Source organism: Podarcis melisellensis (genome assembly GCF_964234715.1).
Source record: "Podarcis melisellensis genome assembly, chromosome: 12".
Classification (NCBI taxonomy): Eukaryota; Metazoa; Chordata; class Lepidosauria; order Squamata; family Lacertidae; genus Podarcis; species Podarcis melisellensis.
The window spans coordinates 38,759,090-38,787,003 of record NC_138544.1 but is presented as its reverse complement, the minus strand read 5'-3'; the positions used below and the strand labels follow the sequence as shown (position 1 = coordinate 38,787,003).

The 27,914-nt window shown below is 45.1% G+C and overlaps 1 protein-coding gene across 1 annotated transcript in view; it reads left to right on the top strand.

Annotated features, from left to right (window-relative positions):
* LOC309353195 (uncharacterized protein C10orf67 homolog, mitochondrial) overlaps window positions 1–19,363 on the top strand; it is a 48,411-nt gene extending 29,048 nt beyond the window's left edge. Inside the window, exons 10-16 of the mRNA XM_081882460.1 lie at window positions 2,641–2,793; window positions 3,782–3,861; window positions 3,974–4,039; window positions 5,738–5,822; window positions 6,279–6,362; window positions 8,849–8,954; window positions 19,009–19,363. Of these exons, the coding sequence (XP_081738586.1) occupies window positions 2,641–2,793; window positions 3,782–3,861; window positions 3,974–4,039; window positions 5,738–5,822; window positions 6,279–6,362; window positions 8,849–8,954; window positions 19,009–19,073 (639 nt within the window). The 3' untranslated portion in view covers window positions 19,074–19,363. The remainder of the gene's footprint in view (window positions 1–2,640; window positions 2,794–3,781; window positions 3,862–3,973; window positions 4,040–5,737; window positions 5,823–6,278; window positions 6,363–8,848; window positions 8,955–19,008) is intronic.
* Window positions 19,364–27,914: the final 8,551 nt, after the last annotated feature.

Below are 27,914 nucleotides of genomic sequence, written 5' to 3'. Positions count from 1 at the left end.
AAGAATTTAAGGTATATAAGAAAATGGGATAAATAAGTTGGGCCTAATAAAGGGAATTAAGTTTAAATATAATAAGAAGAGGTTTAAGAAATGAAACAAGAACTTGCTGAATTAAGTTTGAAAATTGGGATGCATGGGTGGGGGTGGGGGGAAGTCAATGAAAGAGGGTTATGAAAGAATCTATTTGTGTTCTATTTTTTCTTTTCTTTTTTTCTTTTTTCTTTCTTCTTTTTCCTTTCTTTCTTCTTTCTTTTTTGCTTTGTATTAAAATTTGAAAATTCAATAAAAATTATATTAAAAAAAAAAAAAGGCCACCCAGTGAGAGCTTAATGGCAGAGTGGGGATTCAAACTCTGGTCTCCCTGGTCCTAGTGAGGGCCATCCCTGTGAGGTGGCCATGGCTGCTGATCTGGTGACTGCGTCCTGAGTGGGGTTGTCTATCCAGGGCCAGAAGTGAGAGCTGCAAGGAAAACTGGAGCAGAAGGTGTGAGTGGAAGTGAAAGGAAAGTGATAGCATTGATCAGATAATGCTGAGGGCAATGTCGCCTGAACAGTTTCAAAGTAAGAAATATATTATGAGGCCATAATAAAATTATGGGGCAGAACATTCCTTTATTAGATTACACCATCCTTATAAAGAATTTAATGGTTGACTTTCAATGCTTTAAATTATCATTAATAACTTGAAAAAGAGCACTAGCTTGTATCTAACATTAATCATACTCAAGAGTCGACCCATTCAAATCAGTCACCATAACTGACTTAGGTCCATTAATTTCAATGGGTTTACTCTAAAAGTTAGCTCAATACAACGTTTCACTATTACATGAATTCCATATTCTTGAATAATATAGACGCTGCAAGGAACCATTCCTTGTTGCAAGCATCACCTAGAAATAATTGGCACTACCTGCTGTTCCTGCTGTTGCACAGTAATGGGGCTAGCGGTGATTGGCCTGGTGTAACCTGCTTGTCGATTCCTACATCAGGGAACTGATTCCCCTCTGTCTAGAGCAGCCTTCGCCAGCCTGCTGCCCTCCAGATGTTTCAGCAGTTGGGAGCTGCAGTCCAAGACATCTGGACATCACCATGTTGGCAAAGGCTAGTCTGGAAGCACCTGAATGACGAACAGATTAGGATCCCTGGGCTGAAGCCCACTTCACGCGCACGCGTGGCAGCATGGCAGAAACTTCCCTATGGTTTGGTCTCACAAAGCTCAGGAGTGTGAAAATATCTCAACCATGTATGCAGAACTGACTGTGTGGGTCTTTATGCACTGCTGTGTACCAATTGTGAAGAGGAGGGAAATTTTTAACCCCAAAGAAATAATATATTAGTAACAGGAAATAGGATAAGGTATGGATTGCACTCAACTCTTTCGCTGTTATATCATGAAAAAAATATTGGTGTCAATCAGAACCTCAGAGTCCCCGCACCCCAGCATCCCTGCTTAATTTGCTGATTATGTCCATTGCTACTGTGGCCTTTATGTGAATAAGTCAGCAAATAGCACTATCTGGGTAATTTTGGCTGGTATTCAGAGGCATACTGGAAGGCATCCAACAAGGTTCATAAAGCAGCATGAGAGAAAATAGAATACAATTACTGTTAAGCACATATGCAGCTTGTTCAATATTTATCATCTAACACAGATTTGGCGAAGTCGCTTGAATTGTAGGCAGATACAGTGGAGGGCACCTGCAGCCATTTCAAAAGGTTTGCAAAGCCTTGTATTTGTATATATCTGAGTTGTGTTTGCGCAAGGAAATTTGCTCTTTTTTTTAACATGAAGATATTAAAAAAGCACAACAGGATTCCTGCGTTTCGCAGAAAGTTCAGTCACCTCTAATGAAAATCTTACTTTCCACTAACTACTGAAAACTCTATATTTCTATATTTAAGAAAAAGAAATGGGTTTGAAATATGATATAATAACCTCATTCACCTAAGGACCAGTTCTTAACCTACCTGAGAGTTTCTCACATCTTTATAATAACAAATTTTACTGTTTTGTTTAACTCAGAGCAATGCCCGCTATCCAAAAAAGGCTAGCCTAAGGATCTTGACAAATCAGAAATGGGCTGCTGTGTGCAAATAAATAGATCATATACCTCATGCAGTTCAAGTCCATATTTCCTTTACAATTCCAAGTTGTGTGTTTGATGGATGTTGTTAAAACTTTAAGGCAATGTCCATATAAATGCTATTTGTTGCTTTATTGATAAATTTCTGTATTTGTCTTTGTGTGCTTGCATACATTAGAATTCTTTTTATGTAAACTACTTAGAGATTCTGTATATTAAGTGGTGTAAAATACAATGCAATACCAAAACAAAATACAAATAGATGTGTTCTGTATTCTCCAGTAGCTTTCAGCACAACCCTATACATGTCAAGTCAGACAAGGCCAGCTGGGCTTCCTTTGGGAGGGCATTCCTGATTCTGAACATCACCATGGAAAAGGCCCTGCTGCTCATGTCTACCTGCCATACTCCCTGTTTGCAGAGCAGGAAGACAATGGATCTCAGTGGTGAGGGGGATCCCTCTGAGACAAGGTGTTCCTTGAAAATCTCCAAGTGTGATGTCCAAAGTGCGCAACAGTAACTCAGGTTTGTTTATCGCTGTTGTTATTTTTTCACAGGTGCCCTCAGTGCAAGAAGGAAAGCTAGCAAAGAAGGGAAGGAAAGGACTGAAAGGGAAAGTAGCAAAAGCTGCTGCTGTCTTCGCTGCCGTTGCCGCTGCCACTGCCACCAAAGAGGCCAGACAAGCTGCCACAAAAGAAGCAGAATTGTTGGTATGTTTTGGTGATAAGGTATTGCTTTATTACTCTGATCTAACGTAACTTGGGGGAATAGACACCAGGCCATATAAAGGTGAGAGTCGTGGTTTGTTTTTTTAATGACACTTCCAGCAGAAGGACACCTGCATCCTCACCTGATATTTTTCATCCGCCATGTGTCCAAAACAGCTGGGGTAACCCACACACCTCATCTCACTACCATCCTTAAGAAGAGCACCACATCTGGGTGCTTTCTCAAGAAGACAAGCATGCCTTTGCTGAGATTTTCACTGCCCGTGCTTTCCTTCTTCGACTTTCAGGACAGATAGACCAAGACATAGTGGTTGTGCCCATTCTAGCCCTTTACTCAGGGGTTGCAATCCTACGGCCAGTCAGTTTTTATGGAGAATCCAGATGATGATGATGTCAAATCTTTACAAAAGATTCTCTGCTATTTTGCTGCTTGGGAAACTTTGGCCTGCAGGCCTAATTTGGTCTGGCCCAAGTCCCAATTTGACATGTGATGCCCTTCCCCAAAAGCCATGCCCACCCATCCCACAGCAACAACCAAGAACTTAAAGTGAATTTCCGATTGTTCCTTTGCAAGCGGGCTCCCTGCAACCACTGATCCTTTGCAAGGCTCTCCCAAGTTGGCCGGATAAAGCAGTATAGATTCTAAGTGCTTCCTCTAGACAGAGCATTTTTCTTCCTGTGCAGAGGAACCCTCATGCTAAGTTTGGCGATGATATCTCGAGAGGTGGCTGACCCTATAGAGAAGAAATGGACAGGCAGACAAACCACTTTCCAAAATATATAGTATATTTGTCATTGCAAGATATTTTAGAATATATCGCTATAGAAAAATTGAGATTTAAGTCATTGATTGATTGATTGATTGATTGATTGAAAATTAATAGCAGTGGCCAACTATTATTGGTGTGTGGGTGTGTTTAGTATACATGGCAATCAATGCATGGCTCTCTTTTGTAATACACTTGTACAGGGAGATGAGAAAAAAGCCTTACAAGAAGAGATAAAGAGGCTCAGAAAATCTGAACGAGATGCCAAGCTGCGCGTAAAGAGGTATATGCACAGGAATTTGCTGTGTACACAAGGATTTGTCACATATATTATAAGATTTGTTAACTTCCACACTCACAAAACATACCAATGCTATTTTCGCCTCTCTGTTTAGACTTGAACAGGAGTTCAGTAAATCGAGTCAATCTTGGGAAATGAAGTTCGAAATTCTAAAGAAAAGGTATTCTTACATCCAAGATGATAAAAGTTCTGGAAACCAAGCCTTATGAGGAACAGTTGAGGGAGCTGGGCATGTTAAGCCTGGAGAAGAGAAGACTGAGAGGTGATAGGACAGCCATCTTCAAAACTGAAGGGCTGCCACATGGAAGGTGGAGCAAGCTTGTTTTCTGCTGCTCCAAAGGGTAGGACCTGAACCAATGGCTTCAAATTAGAAGAAAGGAGATTCCGAGTGAAGGTTAGAAAGAGCTTTCTGACACGAAGAGCTGTGTGACAGTGGAACAGATCCCCTTGGAAGGTGGTTGACTCTCCTTCATTGGAGTTCCTTAAAGAGAGATTGGATGGCCATCTGTCAGGGATTCTTTAGCCCTCGTTCCCAGATTGCAGGGGCTTGATCTAGGTGAGCCTTCAGCTCCCTTCTAACTACAATACTTTGATCCTATACCAGGATACCAAGTCAGCAAACGTTTTCAGCAGGGGGCCGTTCCACTGTCTCTCAGACCTTGTGGGGGGCTGGACTATATTTTGAAGGAAAAAAATGAATGAATTCCTATGCCCCACAAATAACACAGAGATGCATTTTACATAAAAGGACGCATTCTACTCATGTAAAAACACGCTGATTCCTGGACCGTCCGTGGGCCAGATTTAGAAGGCGATTGGGCCGGATCCGGCCTCCGGGCCTTAGTTTGCCTACCCATGTCCTATACAAACAACTGTGGGCACTCTCTACCCGCAGTTAAACATTTCCCAGATCCATTGATTTCAGTGGAAACATACTTTTGAATATGTCTGGATCAAAAGGTTAACATAAATTAATAATAATAATAATAATAATAATAATAATAATAATAATAATAATAATAAATAATTTACTATTTCTAGCCTGCCCATCTGGCTGGGTTTCCCCAGCCACTCTGGGCGGCTTCCAACAAAGATTAAAAATACATTATACAAATATATATTTTGGTTTGGATCCAGAACTATGTTAATTGAATTTAGCCCCACTGCAATTGATGGGAAATTAGTTACGATTTAATCTAAATCCCATTGGTTTCAATAGGAAGTAGGAGCAACTCGGTCTGGATCTGAACTTCTGCTGCTAATACTTATAGGTGCTAGAGAGAAACCATTAAGTGCCTATTGGTGCAACTAGTCATATACAGTGGTACCTCGGTTTACGAACTTAATCCATTCCGGAAATCCGTTCTTAGACCGAAACCGTTCTTAAACCAAGGCGTGCTTTCCCTAATGAGGCCTCCCGCCATCGGTACCCTTCCACCATTCGGATTCCGCTCTTAGACCGAGGTAAAGTTTGCAAACCAGGACACTACTTCTGTTTTTGCAGAGTTCGTAAACCGAATCGTTCATAAACAGGACTGTTCCTAAACCGAGGTACCACTATATAACCTTAATTCATGTAAATGAAGCTTCCACAAGAAGATAACGAAAACAGCTGTTGTACATCATCCGTATAGCATAATTGGCACTAGGAAGCGTCTGCTGATTAAAAGGAGTCAAAACTCCCGTTGAATACATAGAGGCTTCTGTAGCTCTTTGGGTCCCAGCTTTATCCTTGTTTGAAAATAAATGTTTTTGTTTTGTTTTTGGGGTTTTGTTTTTTGTTTGATTTTTTTCCTTTTTTGGGGAAACTGCCTTTAATTTAAGAAATACAATTTAAACATTCCCATTTATCTTCTAGCCTACATGCCATTAAGGACGAGATGTTTCTTAGACAATCATTGCGTCAATCAGCAAAATTTAGACGTCCTTCGCTGGCTGATAAGGTATGTTCAGATAAGCAGCCACTAAGGGCAGACACATTGTTAGGTACTTAAAAACTTGGGGCATGGGCAGAAATTTTGCATAAAATTTACATATGCTAATTCACGTGTTTAGATGCCTCTGGGAAATTAAGTTGACGGTTGGTTGAGGCCTCTCCTGTTGCCCTGTAAGGAACTTGTTTTTAAAAAAACAGTTAATGGAGGGAATCCCCTCTTTCAAACCTCTGGTGTTGGCAAGGGTGAGGAATATATATATATTTCTGTTAAGGACTGCATTTATTTGGGGGTGATCGGGGGAGGGTGGGGAATCAGATGCCAGTCGTGGGTAGGGCCAGAGCCATAAGTGCTCATGAAACCATGATTTCTGAACTGGGTTGGCAAACCATAACATTGAAAGTACTGTGATCAGCACTGACCATGGTTTATAAATAACAGAAATGTCTCCTATGCTCCTTCCAGACAGCTCCTCCTCTGCACATCCAGCACCCTACAGGCAAATTGGCTTCATTTACAAGCAGCTTGTATATGCAGTATGCTCCTCTGGTATGTAGTTTGATGTGTGCCTATAATATATGTTGCTTCGCTTCAGTGTCCTTCTCCTCACACCTGCCCACACATTCCAAACAGGTAAACTGGCCCTTTCAAAGGTGATACGGCTTTGGCAGCAGCCTGTACACAACCCCCCTTTGCTCCTGATCCAGCAAGGGATTCTGAACTTGGGCACATAACTTGAAAGATAATTTTATTAGTTGTGTATATATAAGATGGTGAACAAAACTACTGGTTCCTTTGGACAGTTTGTGTTCATCATAAGCATTGATAGATGCCTGCAGGCACACACAAATGAACACACACTGTCCTTTTTTATGTGAACAAAATATGTTGTTACTGAATCACATCGTTAGTCGAACTAGAGCTGCATATATACCAGACTTCCTCAACCTCGGCCCTCCAGATGTTTTTGGCCTACAACTCCCATGATCCCTAGCTAGCAGGACCAGTGGTCGGGGTGATGGGAATTGTAGTCTCGAAACATCTGGAGGGCCGAGGTTGAGGAAGCCTGATATACACTATATATTTAAAGTGTATTTAAAGCACACACACACAAGAATCCTGGAAACTAGTTTCTTAAAGGTGCTAAGAACTAAAGGCTAAATGATAGTTCCCAGGATTATCGAGGTGACAGAGTGCTTTAAATGTATGGGGGGTGTTAAGTATAGTTGTTTAGTTCACATTGAAATGGAGAATGCCTGTATGTATGAAAATTCCTTTGAAGCTAAGGTTGCCATATTTTGAAGAGCAAAAAAGAGGACACCCAAGAGAAAATGACTCCATGAAAATTAAAAGTCCAAGGGGGCGGGGTTTGGATGCAGAGGAGAGGTATCATATTAAAAAAGAAGGGAGGGAGTAAAAGAAGAAGGGAGGGAGCAGGAAGGAGGAAAGCGGGAGTGCAATCTGGAGGGAGCCGTTGCTTCAGTCCCGGGCCTCAGTTCACCTTGCTTCCTTCCCCTCCCCTCCCTTCCGCCAGGTCTGTGCCCAGCCTAGCCCCAGCCACCACTGCCATCTCACCAGCAGTCCCTCATTGCCCGGCAGATGCTACAGCAGAGGAGGGGACAGGGTGGGGGAAATGCTGGGAAGGAGGAGAGACAGAGAGAGGGGCAAGGCAGGCAATCCAGGCAAAGCAAGAGCCTCCTTGCCTCACATCACTCAGCAACCAGAGCACAAGAAAGTGAGGGGGAGGGGCAAACCAAACAAAAAAACCCCGAACATTTTGGCAAATTCTAAAAATCCACCCAGACACAATTTTTAAGCCTGAAAAAGAGGGCATCTCTGGGAAAATCCGGGCATATGGCAACCCTAATTGAAATGTACTGAAGCTCTCTGAGCTGTAACAGGTTGATTAACTATTGATGTTCTCTGATAGCTTACACGAGTGTTTAACCTTAGATCATGTGATTAAGGCATTCAATTGCAAATCTCCATTTTGGAAGGGAGTTGCCTTTGCCTTTTGTTCCCAGGCACAGTCAGAGAAACCTTGTGATAATGAAGCCTCTCCAGGAGCTGCATAGCCTTAGGCTGGATGCAGGCTAATGCAAGCTATGGGAGAGAGAGCTTTGATTTTTCCTCCGGTCATAATTATGTTATATACTTCAGAAGAAGAACCTATACTTAGATAAGCATATGTTTTATGGAATTATCTGGGTGTATCATTGATCGTTTTTGTACGTGTTTTGCAGAAGTTCTGGTTAGTAAAGCTTTGAATCATGGGCCTTCCAAAAGGGGGTCAGCTTTTATGCATCCAGTTGCTTCATGCTGCACAATATTAATATCTGCAATAACGTACATAGCCTTGCTTAGTACCACAGCACTGTCAGGTATCGAACAGAAGCATTTTCCATTCCATCATTCAAGCACCCACTAAGCTCCTTAAGTAGAGATACCCAGGTGTGAACCAGGGACCTTCCACTTGTAAAATGTGAGTGCTGCCCCCCAAGCTATGTGCTTATAGGAAACTGCCTTATTCTAGGTCAGCCGAACATTGTCTACTCTGACTGGCAGCAGCTATCCAGGCTCTCAGGCAGAGAAGGTCTTTCCCATCTCCTTATTCCTGGAGATGCCAAGGACTTTACCCAGAGCCTTGTGCCTCGGAAGCATTTCCTCTACCACTGAGCCAAGTCCCTTCCCATAATCAGGTTGTGTTTATAAAATTGCTGATACCAAACTCATTATTTTAATACAAATTTCTGCAATTTAGGAGGAGTCACTGCCTTTATAGTGTATAGGCAGGGTCTTTCTAGCGTGAGATTTCTCAGAATGTTCCTGTGTGCAGGAAAGTTATTTTTGTGTAAAGAATGGTATCACAATTCCTAACTATTCATACCTGCCATACTTCATGATGCTTAAGATGTCTAGATTTATGTTAGTTACCATCCTGGTCAACCAAAAGATGCAGTTTAATTAAAAGGTTCCTTTAATTTAACTGTGCAATGGCTTTTGAGTGACTTTAAAAATAAATATTCCATGTTCAGCCCAAGATAGGTTCTCAGGCAGATTCAGGTTCAAATGAAGATGAAGAAGGCGTGGATATTGAGAAAATCCCAGTTCTGATTAAAATTCCCAGCGCTTTTGAAGCTGGTAAGTAATGACATAATTATAGGTTGCAGAAACTGTTTATCTTCAGTTAAACATTACATTTTTTCTGTCTTCTCTCTTGCTATTAAAACTGGATTATAGTTGGGGAGAATGTGTCCAAAATTATATAAACAATGGAACCAATAAGCTTTATTCGTTTAAAACTTTTATCCTGCCCTTTCAAAATAGTACAGAAGGCTGTGTGCGAAAGCTAGTATCATAACCATGCCAGAACATGTTAAAATATATATAACAAAGCTACCATCCACATCTATGTGGGAGTAAGTACTGCTGAGATCTGTGCAGCTTGCTTCTGAGTAGACCTGCATATGATAGACCTGCATAAGACTAAAAGAAAGTGTTGGAAAAGATATGGAAACAAAGTCAGAAGATAAGATTCAGACAATAAGTAGGCACCAGAGACTGAGTCAGAAGAGTTCAGTTTAATTTTATTTCAGAAGTAGTTCAGCAACAAGTAGAGGACCAAAGGTTCCCAACTGCTGAGCTAACAGCTGGCAGGTCACATCACACGGGTTGTGTACCCATTGGCAGGCAACAAGCTAAAAGCCAGATTCTATAAACATAAGAAGAGCCTGTGGCCCATTTCGTCCAGCATCCTGGTCTTACGGTGGCTAACCAGATGCCTACAGGGAGTTTCAAGCCGGAACTGAGCACAATAGCACTCTTCCTCTCTTGCTGCTTCCAGCAACTGGTGTGAAGACGCACATTTCCTTTGCTGGGGTGTTACGGGTGGGGTAATAGCTCTGGTGAGGGACGTTTATGCTCCTTCCGCTAAACCAGGTGAGGGTAGCCAGTGGGTCTCAAACCCTCAGTGAGTTAGGGACTTCCCCTGCATGTAAAGACAGGCTCCAGCAGATTGAGCAGATGAGACTAATAGTGGGTCCAACCGTCCAGCAGGCGGTTTCTGCATGTGCTGTCAAGGGAAGTGAGGGACTTTTGGGGCTCATCAACCTGGGAAGGTAGCGCATCTAGAAAAAGGAAACTTCCTGCCTTGCAGGATTTCTTCGGAAGAAGAAAAGGCTAAGGAGTAAACCCTATAGAAATCTAGAGTGCTTATGTGGTGCCTTTCAGCAGCTCCCGCAGCCAAGCTGGTGCCAAGTGTATTGCTCTGCTTTCCCTTGGACCACATAAACAGGGCTAAGAGGAAGGTCTGGTCATCTGGGCAGCCCAGGACCTCCATACACACTGCCCCGGCTTGCACCCAGGGGAGGTCACTTTGCTGCTGCTAACACAGCAATTTGAGTTCACCCCCTCTAGGCACACTCCATTATCTCTTGAGACAGATGGATGCAAACAACTGCCTTTAAAGGTAAAGGGACCCCTGACCATTAGATCCGGTCATGGCTGAATCTGGGGTTGCAGCGCTCATCTCGCTTTACTGGCCGAGGGAGCTGGTGTACAGCTTCTGGGTCATGGGGCCAGCATGACTAAGCTGCTTCTGGTGAACCAGAGCAACACACTGAAACGCTGTTTACCTTCCCGCTGGAGCGGTACCTATTTATCTACTTGCATTTTGATGTGCTTTCAAACTGCAAGGTGGGCAGGAGCTGGGACCGAGCAACGGGAGCTCACCCATCACATTAGGAATATAGGAAACTATCTTACATCAGGCCATGTTATTTGTCCATCTGCCCAAATGTTGTCTGCTTACTGGCAATGGCTCTCTGGTGTCCTCAAGCTGAAGGCATTTCATATCACAAGCTGCTGGAATTGAACCTGAGACCTCTTGCTTGTGCTCTACCCCTGAACTGTGTCAGGGTAGCCATTGTAGTGCCTTCCAGATGTTGCGGGACTGCCATTCTCATCAGCTCCAGCCAGCATGGCCGGTGGTCAGGGAAGACGGGATTTATAGTCCAACACCATCTGAAGGATGCCATGTTATCTATCCCTGACCAATACACACTTACCTGAGAGTAAGCTTCTGTGTTCAGTGTGCTCACTCCCAAATAAATGTGTACACAGGATTGCAGACTTTGCTCCTTTTCTTCCTTCCTGGGCCTTTGCTCTATGTAATTGAGCAGTGTTAAAAATGGGATAGCATCTGAGCTCTTCATTGTGTGATAGAAACCTCAGTTTTGTTTTATGTACTCAAGGAGACTTTTCTCACAGTCTGGTAGAGAGGCACTATTTGCACTGTAATCTTTAGAGACAGTCTTAATGAGCAAGAAAGACACGAACCCCTAAGATAAAACCACTGAGGAACAGCGACTCTTTCCGTGGCTTGTCAGTAGGAGCGAGCTCAAACAGAAATATCTGATGCACAGAAGCAACTCCAGTTTTTTTCCTGATAGATTACACTGTTTGTTTCTATTTCAAATTACTTTGTCAGCGCAAGAAGAAAGGGTTAAGAGGAAGGTCACTCTTAACAGACAGTCACAGTGAGGGGAATGACAAGGAGTTTCTAATAAATTTGAAATCCATATCTCAGTCATTCTTGTAACCCCTTTGAAGTATAAAACTTAAAAGTATTAAATCATTCACATGGATTCCCAACTGATCTTCTCAAAGGAATGTTTTCAGCAGGTGTCAGTAAGGGGAGAAATGCAACACTGCTAGCTTGAGGGGGGCAAAATATATGATTTAACCAAAATTAGGCTATGACTTAAAGTTTTGATGATATCCATAAGAACAATTATTTTTATCTATTTAGAAAGATGTATAAACTGCTTAATTTAAAAAAAAACCTAAGAGGTATACATAAAACAATATGAAACTATAATCAATAAAACGAAGTTAAAGTTAGAAAATGTTAGAAACAAGTGTGCATAACTGAAGTATATGTCCATATAGCCTGTCTGAGGTAAATGAGTATTTAGCAGGCATCTTAAAAAAAAGCGAGGGTGGCAGCCTAATCGTAATAGACAAGGCATTCCAAAGCATAGCTGCTGCCACACTGAAAGGTTGACTCCTAGCAAATGTGGAACAGGTATTAAATGGCACTTGTAAAGCTGAACTTAGCTGCCTACTCAACCAGTTTGATCTGTGGAAGTACAAGGTATACTTATATATGGGACACCAAAAATAGCATTTGGCCAGAAAGAAATCTGTAAGCTGTAAGCTGTCAGGCCAACACTGCACCAAACAGAAGTTGATTAGCAGTGTTTGTGTTCCATAGAATTGAATGTAACCCCCCAAAATTCAAGCCAACTCCTATCTGAATAGTTCCAACACTGTGCTCTGTTTCTTGATCACACTGGGGTGTGGCGGAAGGTTGGAGTGAGACAGAATGATCCAACTCGTTCTGCATGATGACATATCATATCTATCTACATCTGCACAAACACATTGGCTCAATTCTCCAAGCGCTATCTTTTTGCTGTCAAAATGTCAACCAGCCACACACAAGCAGGAAGTATGAGTGGGCTTGGGGAACTCCAATATTTGCAGAATTATATATTTAAAAACTCCACAAATCTTTAGGGGGAAGTCCATATGTGGGGGGGGGGGGACACAACAGCCCAGTTCAGACAGAGCATGCTCATAATGCCAACTGCCTGTTGGCGGGAAAACAAAAAAACTGCATAGAGTGGAAGAATGGAATGAAGCATTCTGGGAAACTGTTCACAGGAAAGACTCTCCCCCCCCCACTGCAACATCATGTTGCAGTTCCCACTTGTCTTTTTCTATTGCTTATAGGAGCAACACCATGTATATAACTTGCTGTCTAACATCTTTTCTGTCTGAATTTTCAGTCATTAGTTTGTGTTAAGCTCATTGATATAAATGGACCGGATATGTAGGCAGTAGAGACTGGTCAGTCTGCCAGCCCCCACCTGTCTGTCTTCTTACTGGCATCCAGTCCAGGAGGCACCCCTGGCAGCCAGCTTCCTCTTCTTGTCCTTGGGGGACTCAGCAGAGAGGAGGATGGGAACAAACCTAAAATTAGTTGGCTCCACCTGTGATTGGCGCTTGCTCCACCTACCTTTGGCCTCCTTATCTTCTCCCCCCCCCTCGCAGTCCCAATGGGCAGCAGCCACCTCTGTATTTGGGGGGGGGCATGTATCAAAGTTGCACAGCCACCCTAACAACTCTGATTGTGGAGTGATTCTAGCAGGGATAGAATCTGAGCAGTGGATGTGTACTCTTAAAAGACTTGGCGAAAATTCCTGCTTTCCCCAGCAGCTCCTACCTCCTAATCCATTTGCCCGTGGTTTCCGTTCATCAACAATATCAGCTCCACATATTTTAAAAACAGGAAATGGAGAGAACAATTTTCTCTATTTAATCTGTGTCAAAATAAATCCTTAAATATTTGTCAAAGTTTTCTGAACACCTAAGAACAGTAATTACTAATAAGGCTGCTTAAAAAAAAATTTTTTTCATTCAATACTGTAACCAATTGCCTAGTAAAAATGAAATCAAAATCAAACATCATTTACTTGCTAAAGGCTCTAATGAAAGTAGTGGAACTTGGAGAAGGGCACATGTCACTCTGGACATGCCAGTACCATCGAGACTGAAAGACTGATAAAGCTTTGGCTTCTGGTTTTTCTTTCTGAATAGAGCTTATTTATTACATAAACTGATCTCTTTATCCCAGCACAGGAATGTCAGATCCTGGAGCTGCAGTGACAGTATCTTATTGAAACATTATAGTGATAACTTTATCAGCAGTGTGTGACACAGGGTGACTCCAGCCCACAACATGTGCCTTTGTCATAGGTGTCTACAAACATTTCAGATAAATTGTTTCTTTGGTCTGGAAAAAAAACATCCAATGTCCCTTTGGCTCTCTCCTCTGCATATCTCTTTAACTTTTTTTCTATCTATATATATATTTACAGCGATTTGAATTTGCTGAGAGATAAAAGCCAGGCTGAATGCCCAAAAAAAAACCAACCCCCAAAAACCCTCACACGTAACATTGCTAGTGACTCTTTAAATGGAATTTTTCATTCAGACTTTGACATTAAACTAGAAAAGCCTTTTGGCTGTGACCATACAAGCATAATAAATTGTGTATGTTTGCGATACTGAATGAATCTTGCCCATATGCTGCGCTGCAAGGCTACATGAATGAAGCATTTACCAAATCAGGCCCACCACATTAAACAGAAAAACAATCTTTATTCATGGTAACTTATCAGTTTCAATTAATCAACCTTAACAATGGAAATTCTGATGTGTTCAAGCAACTTGAAAGCAATAGGTCATCTCCAGGGCAGCCATGTTGTGTCTTTGTGCCTATGGCTTCAAACAAAGCAACATCTCCAATAAATGTCCACATACAATTCCATATTGGCAGCATAGCTACTTTTAAACATCTAAGCACACCTCGGGCTCTAATGTACTGGCTCTGCAGATATGCACTGAGTTTGCCTCGGGTTTTGCTGTTCCCAAATATAATTGTTTTCTAGTAATTTATTTTTTTTTTGGAGCTCTGTTAAGTTCAAACAAAGGAAAAGACATTTCCATTGGTTGACCATCCTTTCAGTTCCTCTGCTGCTATGTGAATAAGCATTGTGCAAACCATTCCAATGGTATTGAAAGGGGGTAACCATTGGTTTGATTTGGTTACACGGTTTCCTAAAGCGCTCCCTCCCACTGCCTTAGGGTCTGTGAAAGGTCCGTGACCTGTTTAGAACTGCCAAGTGAAATGTCATGTCGCCCCTCCCAAAGGGGAGTATCTGCATTCATTTGATCAGTATAAAAAATGATTGGGGATGGCGAGATCAGTGCTTTTGAATTGCAATTTATAGCAGTTTACAAAAATGCACATTGTTGGAAAAGAAAACATGGAAGTGTTTCTTTCTAAATTGCATTACCTGTGAAATGTCATTAGTCTTTTTAGGATATTTGCATCCAATTTTTACTATGAAAAACTCAAGAGAGGCTTGAAGCGAAGAAACAGGCTCCCCCCCCCTCCATTGTATTAACTCTTACTCCCCTTGTTCTTATTCTGTATTTAATTTTGGCATCCAAGTATCTGGAAACTAAAGTTTCACGCAAACTTCTTGTTTTATTGCTGCCTTCTTTATAATAGCATGTGGCGCTGAGTTCTCCATCATGACACGATGATCGCATCTTCCTACATAAGGTTTATGCAAAATCGTTGTTTAAATACATTTGGTGTATGTGTGTGTGTTACAACAGCATCTAGATTGATATTTTCTCTTTATTCAGTCCCCATACTCTGAGATCTACAGAGGAAGAAAGGTATATAAATTTAATAAATAATAATAATACTCTTCCCAACCCTCCTTTTTTTGTAAAAAGCTTTTCAAGATATTCAGGCAATTTGTAAAAAGTCATTTGTTGCACTGGAACAAATTGTTGTGACCAGTGTTTCATTTATAACTGGAGGCACAGCAGTTGAAATAGTTTGGAATCCCATTTTAGGCTGCCTCTGTGTGTGTGTGTGTGTGTGTGTGTGTGTGTGTGTGTGTGTGTGTGTACATTACACAGAATATCCATGTGGTTTATTCCCTATTTGGAAAAGATAGGTTATCTTAATACATACATAATTTAGTTGCGTGCACACACACACACATTATAAATTCTGCGTTATTTTCCTGAACCAGGATGGAGAGCTCACATTACAGATGTGCCAGAAGTAGGCAAGTTTCAGATGGGTTGGCTACAGCTAACTTCTGCCCTTTCCCTGCCCTACAATGAGAGAATTACTTGTTTCACCTCCCAGCAGAGACTGAGGCTGGTTATTTATAGGGATTCCCTCGGAGGCACCATAGGCACCTGCTTCCCAAACTCTGGAAGGTTCAAAGTAGGACAGCAGTATTTCATTAACTGGTGCATAGGTGACGTCACCTGATTAACCTCTAAGCCTCAATACGTCACTTTCCACACAAGCAGCAACATGTGGGTGAACAATGAGAGGTTTCCACAGCAGCTGGAATAAAAACTAACATGTAAATTAATGTGGCACGTGAAAGGACAGCATTGGCTCCTTTTCTACAGCGTTCCCCTCTGCCTGAGAATTTTCAGCTGGATCCACAATTGAGTTGCCACCTTTCTTTTTCCCTTTTTCTCTACTCTGAACAGCTGCATCGTGGCAGAAGTTCAACAAGTGTAACTTTATCTCAGCATGACGGGAAAGGCTGCACCCATTGAACTTCTGCCTTTTGTGCAAATCTCATCAAGGCAAAGGCTCTGCCAGGAAAATATAACTACCCTAATTTTACCACATTGTACAACAGGCTGTGCCTCTTGAAAAATCAGCTCCGCCTGTCTCCACTTTAAGGACAACTTTTCAAAATCCCCTCCCCTGTGCGAATGTTTGAACAGGTAAAAGAGCCCTCACTTCCACTCCCATCACAAATTAATTCCTTGTATGCAAGTCTCCCTTGCTTAAAACAGAATGTGTTTCCATATGTGTTTAGTGCTCAGGTTGACAGTTGGCACAATCCTATACATGTCTACTCAGAAGTAAGCCCCACAGACTTCACTGGGACTTACCTCCCAGGTAAGTGTGCATAGGATTGCAGCTTTAAAGAAAGTGTGTTTCAGGGTCTGTCTTCAGGTCTGCATAGGATAGTAGCCTTTGATTATGTGGATTATCTGTATTCCATTGGAAGCTGCCTTATACTGGGTTTAGGCCATTGGTCCATCTAGCTCGGTGTATTGTCTACCACGGCTGGCAGGGGCTCTCTAGGATTTCAGACTTGTTTCCCTCCCAGCCCTATCTGCAGAACCTGGGACCTTCTGCATGAAAATCATGTGCTCTACCACTGGTGCGCAACTACCACTAGCACTTAATACAACCCTTTATTGTTTTTGCTGCCAGGGGCTAAGGTGGCTAGCGACCTGGAAGCTGTAAGTGAGCAGTTAGAGGTGTGCAGCCCTTGCATGTGTTCATGCAAGTGAGTCTTGCCCCTTTAAAAGCCAATGGAGCATCTCCACGCCATCAAAATACTATACCATTTTGATGGCCCATTGATTCCAGCCTGTTTTGTGTGTTTTTAAAATGAACTTGAAGCACAATCAAAATGAGATAAGAGAAAAACACCAACAAAATATTCAAGAGAAGGACCTGAAGTCTCTCTGGTGTTCTGTCAGGTCTCCTCATGGCCCTGGCTTAAACATGGCAGGTAGTATAGAGTTGGGGTTGGGGTATACTAAACCACTCATTAAATCTTCCTGGTCTTAGCTCATGAGCAGGTGATGTTCTCTCTGGTGGCAGGTGGGGGAGCATCTGGTGGTGCGTGTATTGCTTTGACAGTCTGTTGTCAGAGGTTTTCAACCTTTTTGAGTCCATGGCTCCATTGACCCACTACACTCTTTCTGCGACACCCCTGTAGGGCTCAGGAGCCCAGTTATGTCACCCCTTGCCTGCAGAGCTGGCAGCCTCTTTCCCTTGTGGAGTGTTCCCTCAGCCTCCTCTCTTCTCCCCTTGGGAGTCCTCTGGGCAGCTGCTGCTGCCGCCCCTGGTCTCTGAACTACCCTTCCTCCTCACACTGACCCGAAGGGGCCTGGGACTTGTCTGTCCTTTCCCAGCAACCAGGGCTGGCAGGCAGGCTGGCTGAGCTCCCTCGCTTGCTTGTGCTTGCTTGCTTGTTTACTGAGGCTGCAACCAGCACCCCCTGACCAGCCCCAGAGTCACCATTTGCCTGCGGAGCTTATAGCCAGTGTTGCTGCAACAAACAGCTGTGCAAGCCTTTGGGAGGCAGAGATGCAAGAAGGCATCAGAAGAGTGAGCGAAAGAAAGAGGGGCAGAGGCCAGTGTTGTCCGCAGCACCCCTGGTTTATGTAGTAGGTGCTACTGTTTTTAAAAAAACAATAGTGTTTTGTGGCACACTAAAAGCTAATAGATTTGTGTGGGATTGTTGAGGGTGGCAGCAGGGACATAGGAAGGGGGGTGGTGGGAGTGGGCTGCCCCAGGTGCCCTCACTGAGCGGAGTGACATTTGGTGCGCCACCTGTCTGCCCATGACGCCCAAGCCTACCCTGAGCTGTCTGAGTAAGGGGGGAGCTGTGCTACTTTGCTGGTGGCATTTCCCCTTCCCCCTTCATTTTGACAGCTTTGGGGAGGCTTGGGAATCGCAGGCAGGCAGTGCACCAAATATCCAGCATGGGTGGCTTGCTCCTCACCCATGAGCGGCTTGCTCCATCCCTGGCTGCAGGGCGCATGCACCACTCCAGACACCCGAGCGGCTACCCCACGCCTGGGAGGGCACCCTCTGTGCCACGCCCCCCTCGGAAGCACGCCCACTCTGGGCAGCGTGGGCATATGCTCCACTTCTGGGTGGCAGGAGAGGATATATTGTTTATTAATATCCTTTCTAACTTGCCCCATATGGTTTACCCCATATGGAAGATAACATGGGGGACTGCTGTGGTAGCCAGCAGTACAGTCCAGGTGATGCAGGAAGCAGGCAGGATGAACAGGAAGGTCGAAAAGAGAGAAAGGTAGCAGCGTGACTTGGCCTTGTACCAGGTCTGGAAAGGTCACACCCACCTACTAGTCACATGCAAGGAAGGATGCTCCAGGCCAAGAGGAACAGGAAGTTTCAACTGGCTGGACCAAACATTCCCTTGCATGTCCACTCTAGCAAAACAAGGAATGTTGTATTTGACTGCTCCCAGTGGATTACATCCCACAATTTGTTGTGGTGGCAGAAGGTTGTGTAGACTTTATCAAATATGTGACATGCTCTGTTGTGGACCAGAGCCCACATCAACAGATGCATGAAGTAGTATCCTCTCCTTGAATCTGATGTAGACTCTGGTCCACACTAAAACTTATATGCAGTGTAATCGTACACGTGTCTATTCAGAAACAAATCCTGCTTTCCTCAGTGGTGCTTACCTCCTGGTAGGTGATGCAGTGGCTTGCAAACCTTACCCTTCAGGGTGCAGCAATCGTTTCTGCTGCAGACTGATTTGGTTTAGAAGGGCTCATCAGTCCAATGAACAAGGCCGTGGGAAGGCAATATGCCAAATGCTGTTTTCATCATAGTCTTCCAACAGTGGGAAATAGCTGTGTGTAACCCCTCCAAATTGACCTGTATGGAATACAGCGCTGCATTGAATTCCAAGGTGCAGTTTCAAGCTATCTGTGTCCTCTCTCTTCCTTTTCTCAGCTTCAGAGTCCGCGGATGAGGAAGAGTTTGAGCAATTGCCTTCACCCCATTCATCTATACGCTGATAGCTGGGGTAAGAGCCACCTGTGGGAAGAAAAGGCAAGAGAGAAAGCAAGAGTCCCCCTCAACATCTGGTCACATGCAGAGGATGTCCTGCACAGCTGCCCTGTCCAGTGAATGCTTTCAGTTCTCCTACCAATCCCACAGGAAACCATCTCTCCTGAGTAATGGATCCTGCCAAGCTGAATAGTTTCTACTGCACATACTTTGTGTGCAAGTTTGTCCAGAGAGTTGGCTTAGGGTTACTTTTTTCTGCCTTAAAGAACAAACAGCCTTAAATAAAGAGATAACTTAAGGCATATCTTTCTGAGCCTTTACATTACACTGCAACTGCTTTCAGTTAAAATGTAACTAGAAGTTGGTCCTTATATTCAGCTTGAAGGCTGCAAATCCAGTTTTTGCAAAGAGTAAAACCAAATCCCATATAATCGTTCTGCAATCATATTAGAATATGTTTTCTTTAATAAACTAGGATGGTGGGGTTTTCCCCCCAGAAAATAAAATAAATTTTCTCCCCTAGATTGTATGTTTAAGCATAATCCCAGGGCTGGGTCATTCACATTATTTTTTTTGCCACACAAATTCCTTCAATGAGGCCTGGCAACCAAATATGTGAAACAACTCAATTGAAAAGTGACTTGAAAATTCTCTCTGTGGTGTGACTGTCTTTGATGGCACATTCACACATCTAAAGAGCCATCACACACCAGATGAATGGCATGATTGCATGAACCAGGCCTTATCTTCATTCTCTTTCACGTGTGGACAAATCATCACGTATTTTGGGATTAGATTGCAGTCATACATCGGGTTACAGATTCTTCAGGTTTCATGTTTTTGGGTTGCGCACCGCACTGAACCCGGAAGTACTAATCGTGACCCGTGCGTGTGCAGATGCGGCGCTGCGGGTTGCAAACGTGCCTCCCACATGGATCACATTCGCAACCAGAGCGTCCACTGTAGTTAAAATCTTATGGAAATATTAGTAACCTTTTAATGGCAACCTGTTCAGAATCAAAGGTTTCTTTAATTATTACAAACATAGGAAACTACTTTACATAGACTCTGAACCAGAACATTAGCCTTTCAATCACATTGTTCACACACTGACTGGCAGCAGTTCTCTGGGTACTTAGGTAGAAGCCTTTCCCAGCTCAACCTGGAGGTACCAGGAATTCCATGTGCCCAGCCAGGAAGCTACCATCCTTATTTCTTCCTAATACCTCTTACTGTTTTTAGCCTTGTACATTGCTTTGGCAAATGCTGAAAGCATGTCTGGTTTTGTTTTGTTTTGACTTTATTTTGAAATAATAACATACACATGCCATTTTATCTTCACTCAAGTTGCATCAAGGCTTACGTAGCCAGGAATCTTCTTCCTAATGCAAATATATTTACCTTGAGCCTGTGAGGTTCATGTGGGAATGTTCAGGGTGGCAGGAGATGATATATTGTTTATTAATATCCTTCCTAACTTGCGTTAGCAAGTTCCTTTACTTAGCAGAGTTACATCCCCCTTTTTACATGCACAGCAGACAGCTGGTTGCAGGCTCGTGTGAGCCTCTCACTAATGTACAGTTCAGTCTGTCTCAGACTGAATTGTACGTTCCTGGTAAGTTCCCTTAAATCCCTCTTAAAGGAATAAAGACTCCACAATCTTATTCAAAGTCAATAAAATAAGTTTACTCACATCAGTTCACAGTTGGATTCCTGAAGGCAGACTTAGTTACAAATATGTACATGCGGATCTACCCTATATGGGGGAATAATCCCAGTGCTTCTGCTATCTGAGAGCTAGCAGAGCAGTCCTAGCTAAAAGCTGGTCAAAGGAAGAAGGAAGTCAAAAAGTGTGCTGCATGACTCGTTCTTTTTTTACCTGGACAGGTTAGGTCACGCCCATCTCCTATTACATGCAAAAGGAAGGATGTTCCAGCCAGGAGGAACAGGAAGTTTTGACTGGCTGGACCAAACATTCCCTCGCATGTCTTCTCTAGCATTACAAGGAACGTTGTAGTTTACTGCCTCTCATGGATCACATCCCGCAGTTCAGGTGAGTAAGGAGCTTTTTACTGCCCCTCAAACGCAACCAACCATCCTTCACACCCAAACGGAATGCCAACAAGAACCACCAGGTGATATGGGAGGTACTGCACTATTTTAAGAAGTGACTTCCTCCATCCCTTAAGCCAACCTTCTGAGAGCCAAACGGTGGGTACAGCCACAGGTAAAGGTGGTTAGAACAATGAATGTGATGCTTATTTTGCCTGGTAGTTGACATTCCACCCACATTAAAAGAGGCATCATGAGGGTTTAAGGACTTGTTCCAGCCAGGTAAAAGGCCTGCAACAGGGACGGTGATGAGTGTGGCTTGGGGAAAGGGGCGTGGTGCAGAGATAATCCCAAGAGCCCTATCAGAGGTGTCGAGAGGGCCCATTTGACCACCACTGACCTCAACCATCTACATTCAAATCCAGTTGCACAATGTTAACAACTTTCACCTTTTTGAATTGTTGGGACTCCAAGCTCCAAGTCCTCCACTGAGGACCCCCTAATAATGAACCCTGAGCCTGGATGGTGGTGAATTGATTGGAGACTCCCTTGTGGTTTGGTGGGGAGGGAAGTGCTTCTCCCCCACGCCCGACCCACACAATGGCCCCTCTGCAGCAGCCCTTGCCATTCTTCAGGCATCAGCTCCTTTTGCTGTGTGTGCCACAGGCGCCTCCAAAGGATTGTTGCCCTAGAAACTTGGTTTCAGCCTCCTGCTATATATCAACAAGCTTGTTTTAGCAGTCCCTTGGCTGAATTACAGTTACACAGTTTGGCGCTTCTTTCAAATTTCCTCCCATCACTTGGGCCAAAGAAAGGAATTTTTTTCCTCCTTTAGAAATGAATTGGCTTAATTAGTAAGTAGATTAATGGCAATGGCTGGTGAGTTGGTTTCCAGCAGAGTTTCACCAGAGAGGGTTAATCGGAGTCAGGGCTGGAATCTTTCCCAGAACTGGCTGCCAGCCATTTTTCCACCAACCAATCAACTCCAGAAAACAAACGCTTTAGTCGCAATACCTACCCGAGAAATAGAGCTGGTGGGGTTTTGCTTTGAGAGACATCAGCAGCAAAAGCTGCCCAAATAAGCGACTTTGCCTAATGTTATTCCAAGGGTAGGGGAAAGGGGGGGGGGACCCAGATCAAATGGGTTACAGTCTGAGAAATGGATAGCTAGAGGGCTGGACGCGGAAATGAACGCAAACCTCAGCTCGTTTGCTGCCTAGGGCAGGTCACTCTTTCTCCGCCGTCTTCCTCCTTTGTAAAATGTGGATAGGGATTGCATGCGATTGTGAGTACTGATAGCATCAAGAGTCCGAAGCCTTGAATTGTACTTAGGGCGTGCATAACCGCGTCCTTCTAAGTTAAAACCTCGTCCTTTGATAAGTCCCACCGACTTTAAGCGTAGGGCTGATTCACACATGCATGTACACGTCCTCAGCACCGTATGAATCAATGTGGATATTTGCGTGAACGCCCTCTGTTGGAAAGCATTGCGTTTGAAGCGGTGTCAGCTGATAAGAGCTATCTCTTAGGCGTGTTGCCTTTTGGCTGTTCCACACGTGCAAGTAATCCCCTGAAGTCATGTATACACTTGACCTTACTTTCAAGGCATCCCTATTTAGCCGATTTCCTCAAAAGAAGGCTTGGAAACTGCATCCAAAGTGTGAGAGTCTACAGATGGACGCAGCCACTCACCCACGCGATCCCTTTGCTCTAGGCTTTTAGCAAGGCTTTTGAGTTTCGCTGGTACTTGGTTAGAGAAATCAATATGTTGCATCCAGCTTACCTACGCTAAAAACAAATCACTCTGAGGAATGAACTATAAAATGAAGCTGGATCCTTCCTTGCTAAAAACCACACACCAAAATATGGATTCTTAAATTGGATTACATATTTCTATTTCCCCTAAATATGGAACAACCACCACAAAACTCCTTAAAATTGAAGAGTGCACAATGAGAATAGGCAACATTCACTCTTATTTTTCCCATACTGATAAAAATGCATTCATAATTTAACTGGCAGCTGCAAAAAAAAAAGTCTTGCAAAAAGAAAAAGAAAAAACCCTGCTGAGAAATGCATATAATAGGAAAAACAGGTCGCCTGGACAGCAGTGTAATTAATGCCAGAAAAGGCCAAGCCGGTTTCATAGATTCTCTTTTGAGGATATCAAGACGAGACCCAGTGAAAAATGACGCATGCTTTAGCATTTCAGAAAGCTGGCAACTGGCAGAGCTTCTCTTTCCTTCCCCCCTTCCCCACTCCTTTTTCTCCTCTTTAACTTTCTGCCTCCGAACAAAGGGGTCGGCAGAACTAGCTAGGTTGTAATGAGTTCTGTGTCCCTAGCCTATTAAGGGCATCATGGAAACATATTGTATCGAAATAGTTTGGAGGAGAATACTGGGGATGAAAGAGAATGGGTGCTTTGATCAGCTCCCTGGGGTCCTGAGTGCGCACAGACCGGCTTGCAAGGTCTTATTCAGCTCCAGCGAGACACACTTACAAGACCATTCAATGTGATTTGCATATCTGTAATTTATCACATTGGGTCCCCCGAACATTTTTTTTTTGCAAGGTAAATAAAAGTTGGGTTGAATAACAAATATCAATCATCTCAGAGAGAGGAGGGAGGGAGAGAGTGAGAAGGAACTGTCTGCGCAACCCACAGTAACGCTGAAGAAGTCTGCAAAGAGAGGCAAAGAAAACGTTTAGCCCAGCAAAGAGAAGTTCAAAGAGTCCGTTAGACAACAGGTTCAAGGCTAGTAAAAAAAATATGAAGCTTTTGGCAACAGTTGCCATCCAGCGCTGTCCTGCCACTAACAAAGCTTTTGGGAACCGAACTCGTAAAAAGAAATCGCCCCCAGGCACCTAGGAGGGAAGGCGATGCATGTGCCTTGCCCTGCAAAGCGAAAGATAAAAAGTTGGCACCTTGCCTTAAGGGAAGAAAGTGTCTTGGGACACTCAGAGAACGCCCTTCGCCTCTTTCCATCTTCCTTAATTTCAGACGTCCCCTGTTAACTGGTTGTAAACTTTTACTGGAGACCGAGAGGGGAGCATTTCTTTTTTTAATCGCTCTTCCCTCCCCTCCCACCCCCCAGCCCATAAGAGACATCAGTAAGAAAAGGCTTTTGGGGGGAAGAGGATGGGATGCCTCTCCAAAACAAGAGACAAGTTAACAGGCTGGCATTGTTCGGCGCTCTCACAAACTTCAGCGCAACAGCAAATAAGAATCTTCAACTTGACCTTGGAAAAGGGCTCCGCGCCTCCAGCTAATCTATCAAGCCAACCCAGTGACAATGATGTATTTCCAAGTATTGTCAGATCATGAAAAGATTGATAAATTCGCCGCTGCACACCCAGACGGAGCGCTCCTCTTTGCAAGAAGGAGGCACGCTGGAAAAAGTGCGCCTCCTCGACCGCAGGTCTTGGGGAGGGAAAGGGGCGAGGGGGGAGCAAGAGCCGAGAGGCGCTCAAGGGAAGAGAAACGAGCTCCCTTGAAAGCAGACCGGTCATATTTCTTGGAGGAGCACGAGAAAGCTGGAGACAATCCTTCTCATATTAAACGCAATATTTCTTGGCTTTGGCGAGGAACAAAAGTCATAGCAAGACGTCTTTGTGACTAATTCAGTCAAAGGGCCGGCTCTGGTTCCCCCTGCAGAAAGGTCACTGTCGTTGTGTATGGTCCACCAAGGGGGGGATTTCACAGGGAAAACGGAGCCAGCTGTCCCTGTCACACTCTCCGCACTGGGGGAGCCCACACTGTGCATGGTTGTTAACTTCATTCTACACACCTGCAAAATCTACCCATTTCCAAGACTTTTCAAGGGGCTTTTTTCTTCTTCTTTGGAACTCCCCTTTTTTTGCCTTCTCCACTTTTGACAACAACTATTCAAGTTTTTCTTGAAAGCGCTGGGAGGGAAGGAAGAAGGGGGGCGCTTTCTCAGCTTCGGGTGGGTGCCCATTGAGCGCCTAGCCAAAGGAGCTGCCTTCCCACAAAGCGAAGTTTGACAAAGTCCCAAATAACTTTGCACCGACGTGGAAACGGCCTGTTGCTAACGGAAGTGCCCTTTAGCCAAAGCGCGAGCTGCAAATCGCGAAGGCTGCTGCCCGGGCAGGCGCTCTCCCGCTTCCCCCCGCGCGCTCCTTGCACTCTTCGCCAGCGCCACAAACGGCATCACCTTTCACTCCCTTCTCCCTTCCTCGCTTCTGCACCTCAAAACAAGAAAAACACTCAGCAACCCTCCAGGGGCTTTTCAGATTCCGTCGGGGCTGAGAAAGGCTCAAGCTCCCCAGAAGCGATCGCTTTAATTGGAAAGGAATGTAATGGCCAGCCAGTGGGGCCACTCTCTTTCCCAACTTCGGTCTAGAGCAAAATGAGGAGCTTGGCGAGAGAAGGAGTCCTGGCGGGGTTTCCAGTCATGGGAAATGGAGGCTGCTTTGAGTGCCTCCCGCGACCAACCTCTTGCCCCCACACACTCCGGGCTCTTCCCCCGGCCGCCCGCATCCTTCCCGCGTCCCCATTTACCCTCCTCGAAAGCAACGCTTTCGGCATAGGCCTCGCTAGGCACTGGAGCGCCGTTGCGCCGAAGGCGACAAGAGCAACCCACCTGCCTTAAGGAGAGGGGGAAACGGCTCCCCAAAAGGCCATTCCCCAGAAAAGGGGGCGGAGGTGTGCCTTCGCCCGGGGCTGGCAAGCCCAGGCTGCCTCAGGGAGGCTTTGCGCGGGACAGCAGCTCGCTGGCAGCGTGACAGGCGTTCCGCGCAACAAGTTCCCTCCGAGCAGGTGCGCGGCAAGGGGAGGGGAAAGGAGCTGCCCGCGCGACGAGCGAATGAGCCGGGCGGTTCAGAGAACCCCAACGGGGCTCCGGGGTGCGGGCCGAGGTCAGGGACGAGGCACCCTTTGCCTGGGCGCCTCTGGCCCGCGAGACGAGCGGCCTGGAGGCAGGAGTGGGCGCGGAGCTGGCAGCGAGCGCCAGCGACACAGTTCCTGTCAGGGGTGCCCGGTTCTTCTCCCTCTGACAGGCGCTTGGAGGGCGGGTGGCGGGGCCGAGGCGACGCTCGCCCCTTCGCCTTCCCCCAGGGTGTCCGCAGCCACCAAGCCGCCTCCTGCTCGCGAGCCCGCGCCTCAGACCGCCTCGCCTTGCTGGGGGTCCCTCTTGGAGACCTCCATGCGCAACGAGGCCAGGGCAGGCGGACACCTCTTGTTGGAGGTCTCTTTGCCGTCTCCCGGGGCCTCGTGGGCAAAAGGAAGGGGGCTGGCTCTGCGGCAGGGGGTCCTCTGCTCTCCGGGGTGCCGCCAGCGGGCCTCTCGCCGGCTCCCCGGAGCCACAGGCACTGAGGGCAGAAGAGGGGCGCATGCGCGTCTCCAGCCGGGGACCCTCCCCAGGCGCTCGCTCCACAGTTTGGGGAAAGTTTGGCCAAGCTGCCCAGAAAGGCGCCTGGCCCTCGAGCGACGAACGTGAGGCGCCAGAGCGCTGGGCGGAGGCCTCCGGAGGCTCCCCGGCTCCTGCTGGGGGCGAAGTGGGGCCGGGGGGGCGCTCGGGGGGGTGAGGAGCGAGGCTTTTAGGAGGCCCACCGAGGCCCCTGCGCACCAATCTGGCGGCGCGCTCGGCTGAGGAGGCTGCTCTCTTGTGGAGCCGCGCGCGCCTCATTCGCCGCGCCAGCCACTCAGGCGCCCCCTCCCCCCGCCCCTTTGTTCGCCTTAAAAGTAATGCTGCGAATTAAAAGAAATGACAATGTTTTCCCCCTGCTCGCAAGTCCCGGAGAAGGGCCCTTGAGCTTGGCAAAAATCAGGCGAATCATTCAGCGTGCCACCCCGCACCTGTGATCTTGGCATTGAAAACCCCGCAGACCTATTCCCTATTAAACTTAATTATTCCCCCCAGGCACACAATGGTTGAAATGGAGCAGGTTGGAGTCTGTTTATTGGTCGTAAATGTTTTTCTGAAGATCTTCTGAATCTCATTGTTAGCTCGTTGTTTGAGTCTGCCCTCTTTCTTTCAGCCTAGAGTAGCCTTGGACTTTTCAATTTTCAATCGTAACATCTGCTTAATCGTACGGATCAAAATATGGAGACACAAAACATATGTAATGGTGGATTTGTTAAATCCTGGTAATGAGTTATTAACAAGGGAAAACAATAGGCCAGGATGGTGAGAGCCGTATGGTAACAGAGTCACTTTATGCAACGCCTGACGTTCCCCTTCTTGATAAATGGAACTAAGGTCTGAACGCCAGGTGATAGCAAGAAAATCAATGTCTTTAGAGGCCAGCACGGAGACTTTTTTTCTGTGTGAAAAATTAGGAGACATAAAATGTAATTGGCTGATCAAGGAGGGGGGAAAGTAGTGGTCTTAAGTTTAATTGCCCGTTGAAGGCTGAGCAAAGGCAGACAAAAAAAGGAAAAAAAGAAGCAAGACTCTGGGCCTGTTTGTTTGCTAGCATCTCAGCTCCCACTGCAAGTGCATCGTTGAAAATGTGTTTTATTATAACACATGCCATGCTTTACAGTTCCCATATTGTGTCAAGACAATGCTTAATGGTACATTAAAGACAAGCAAACCATGCCAACACGTCTTGGAGACATTGTAAGGGCCTCTCTCTCCCTTTGCTTGTTTTAGGCAGCTGCAGCTCAGCACCCAGAAAAACACAAAAAGAACAAGTTTGAAATACCAGGTGCATCCGAGGGAAACCCGACAGGGATTGATATGTTATAGCCCAGGACATGAACCTAGCAATAAAGATATCATTTCGATTGTCTGCGGCTTCCACGCCATGTAAAAGGCAAGAGGCGCCCGGGC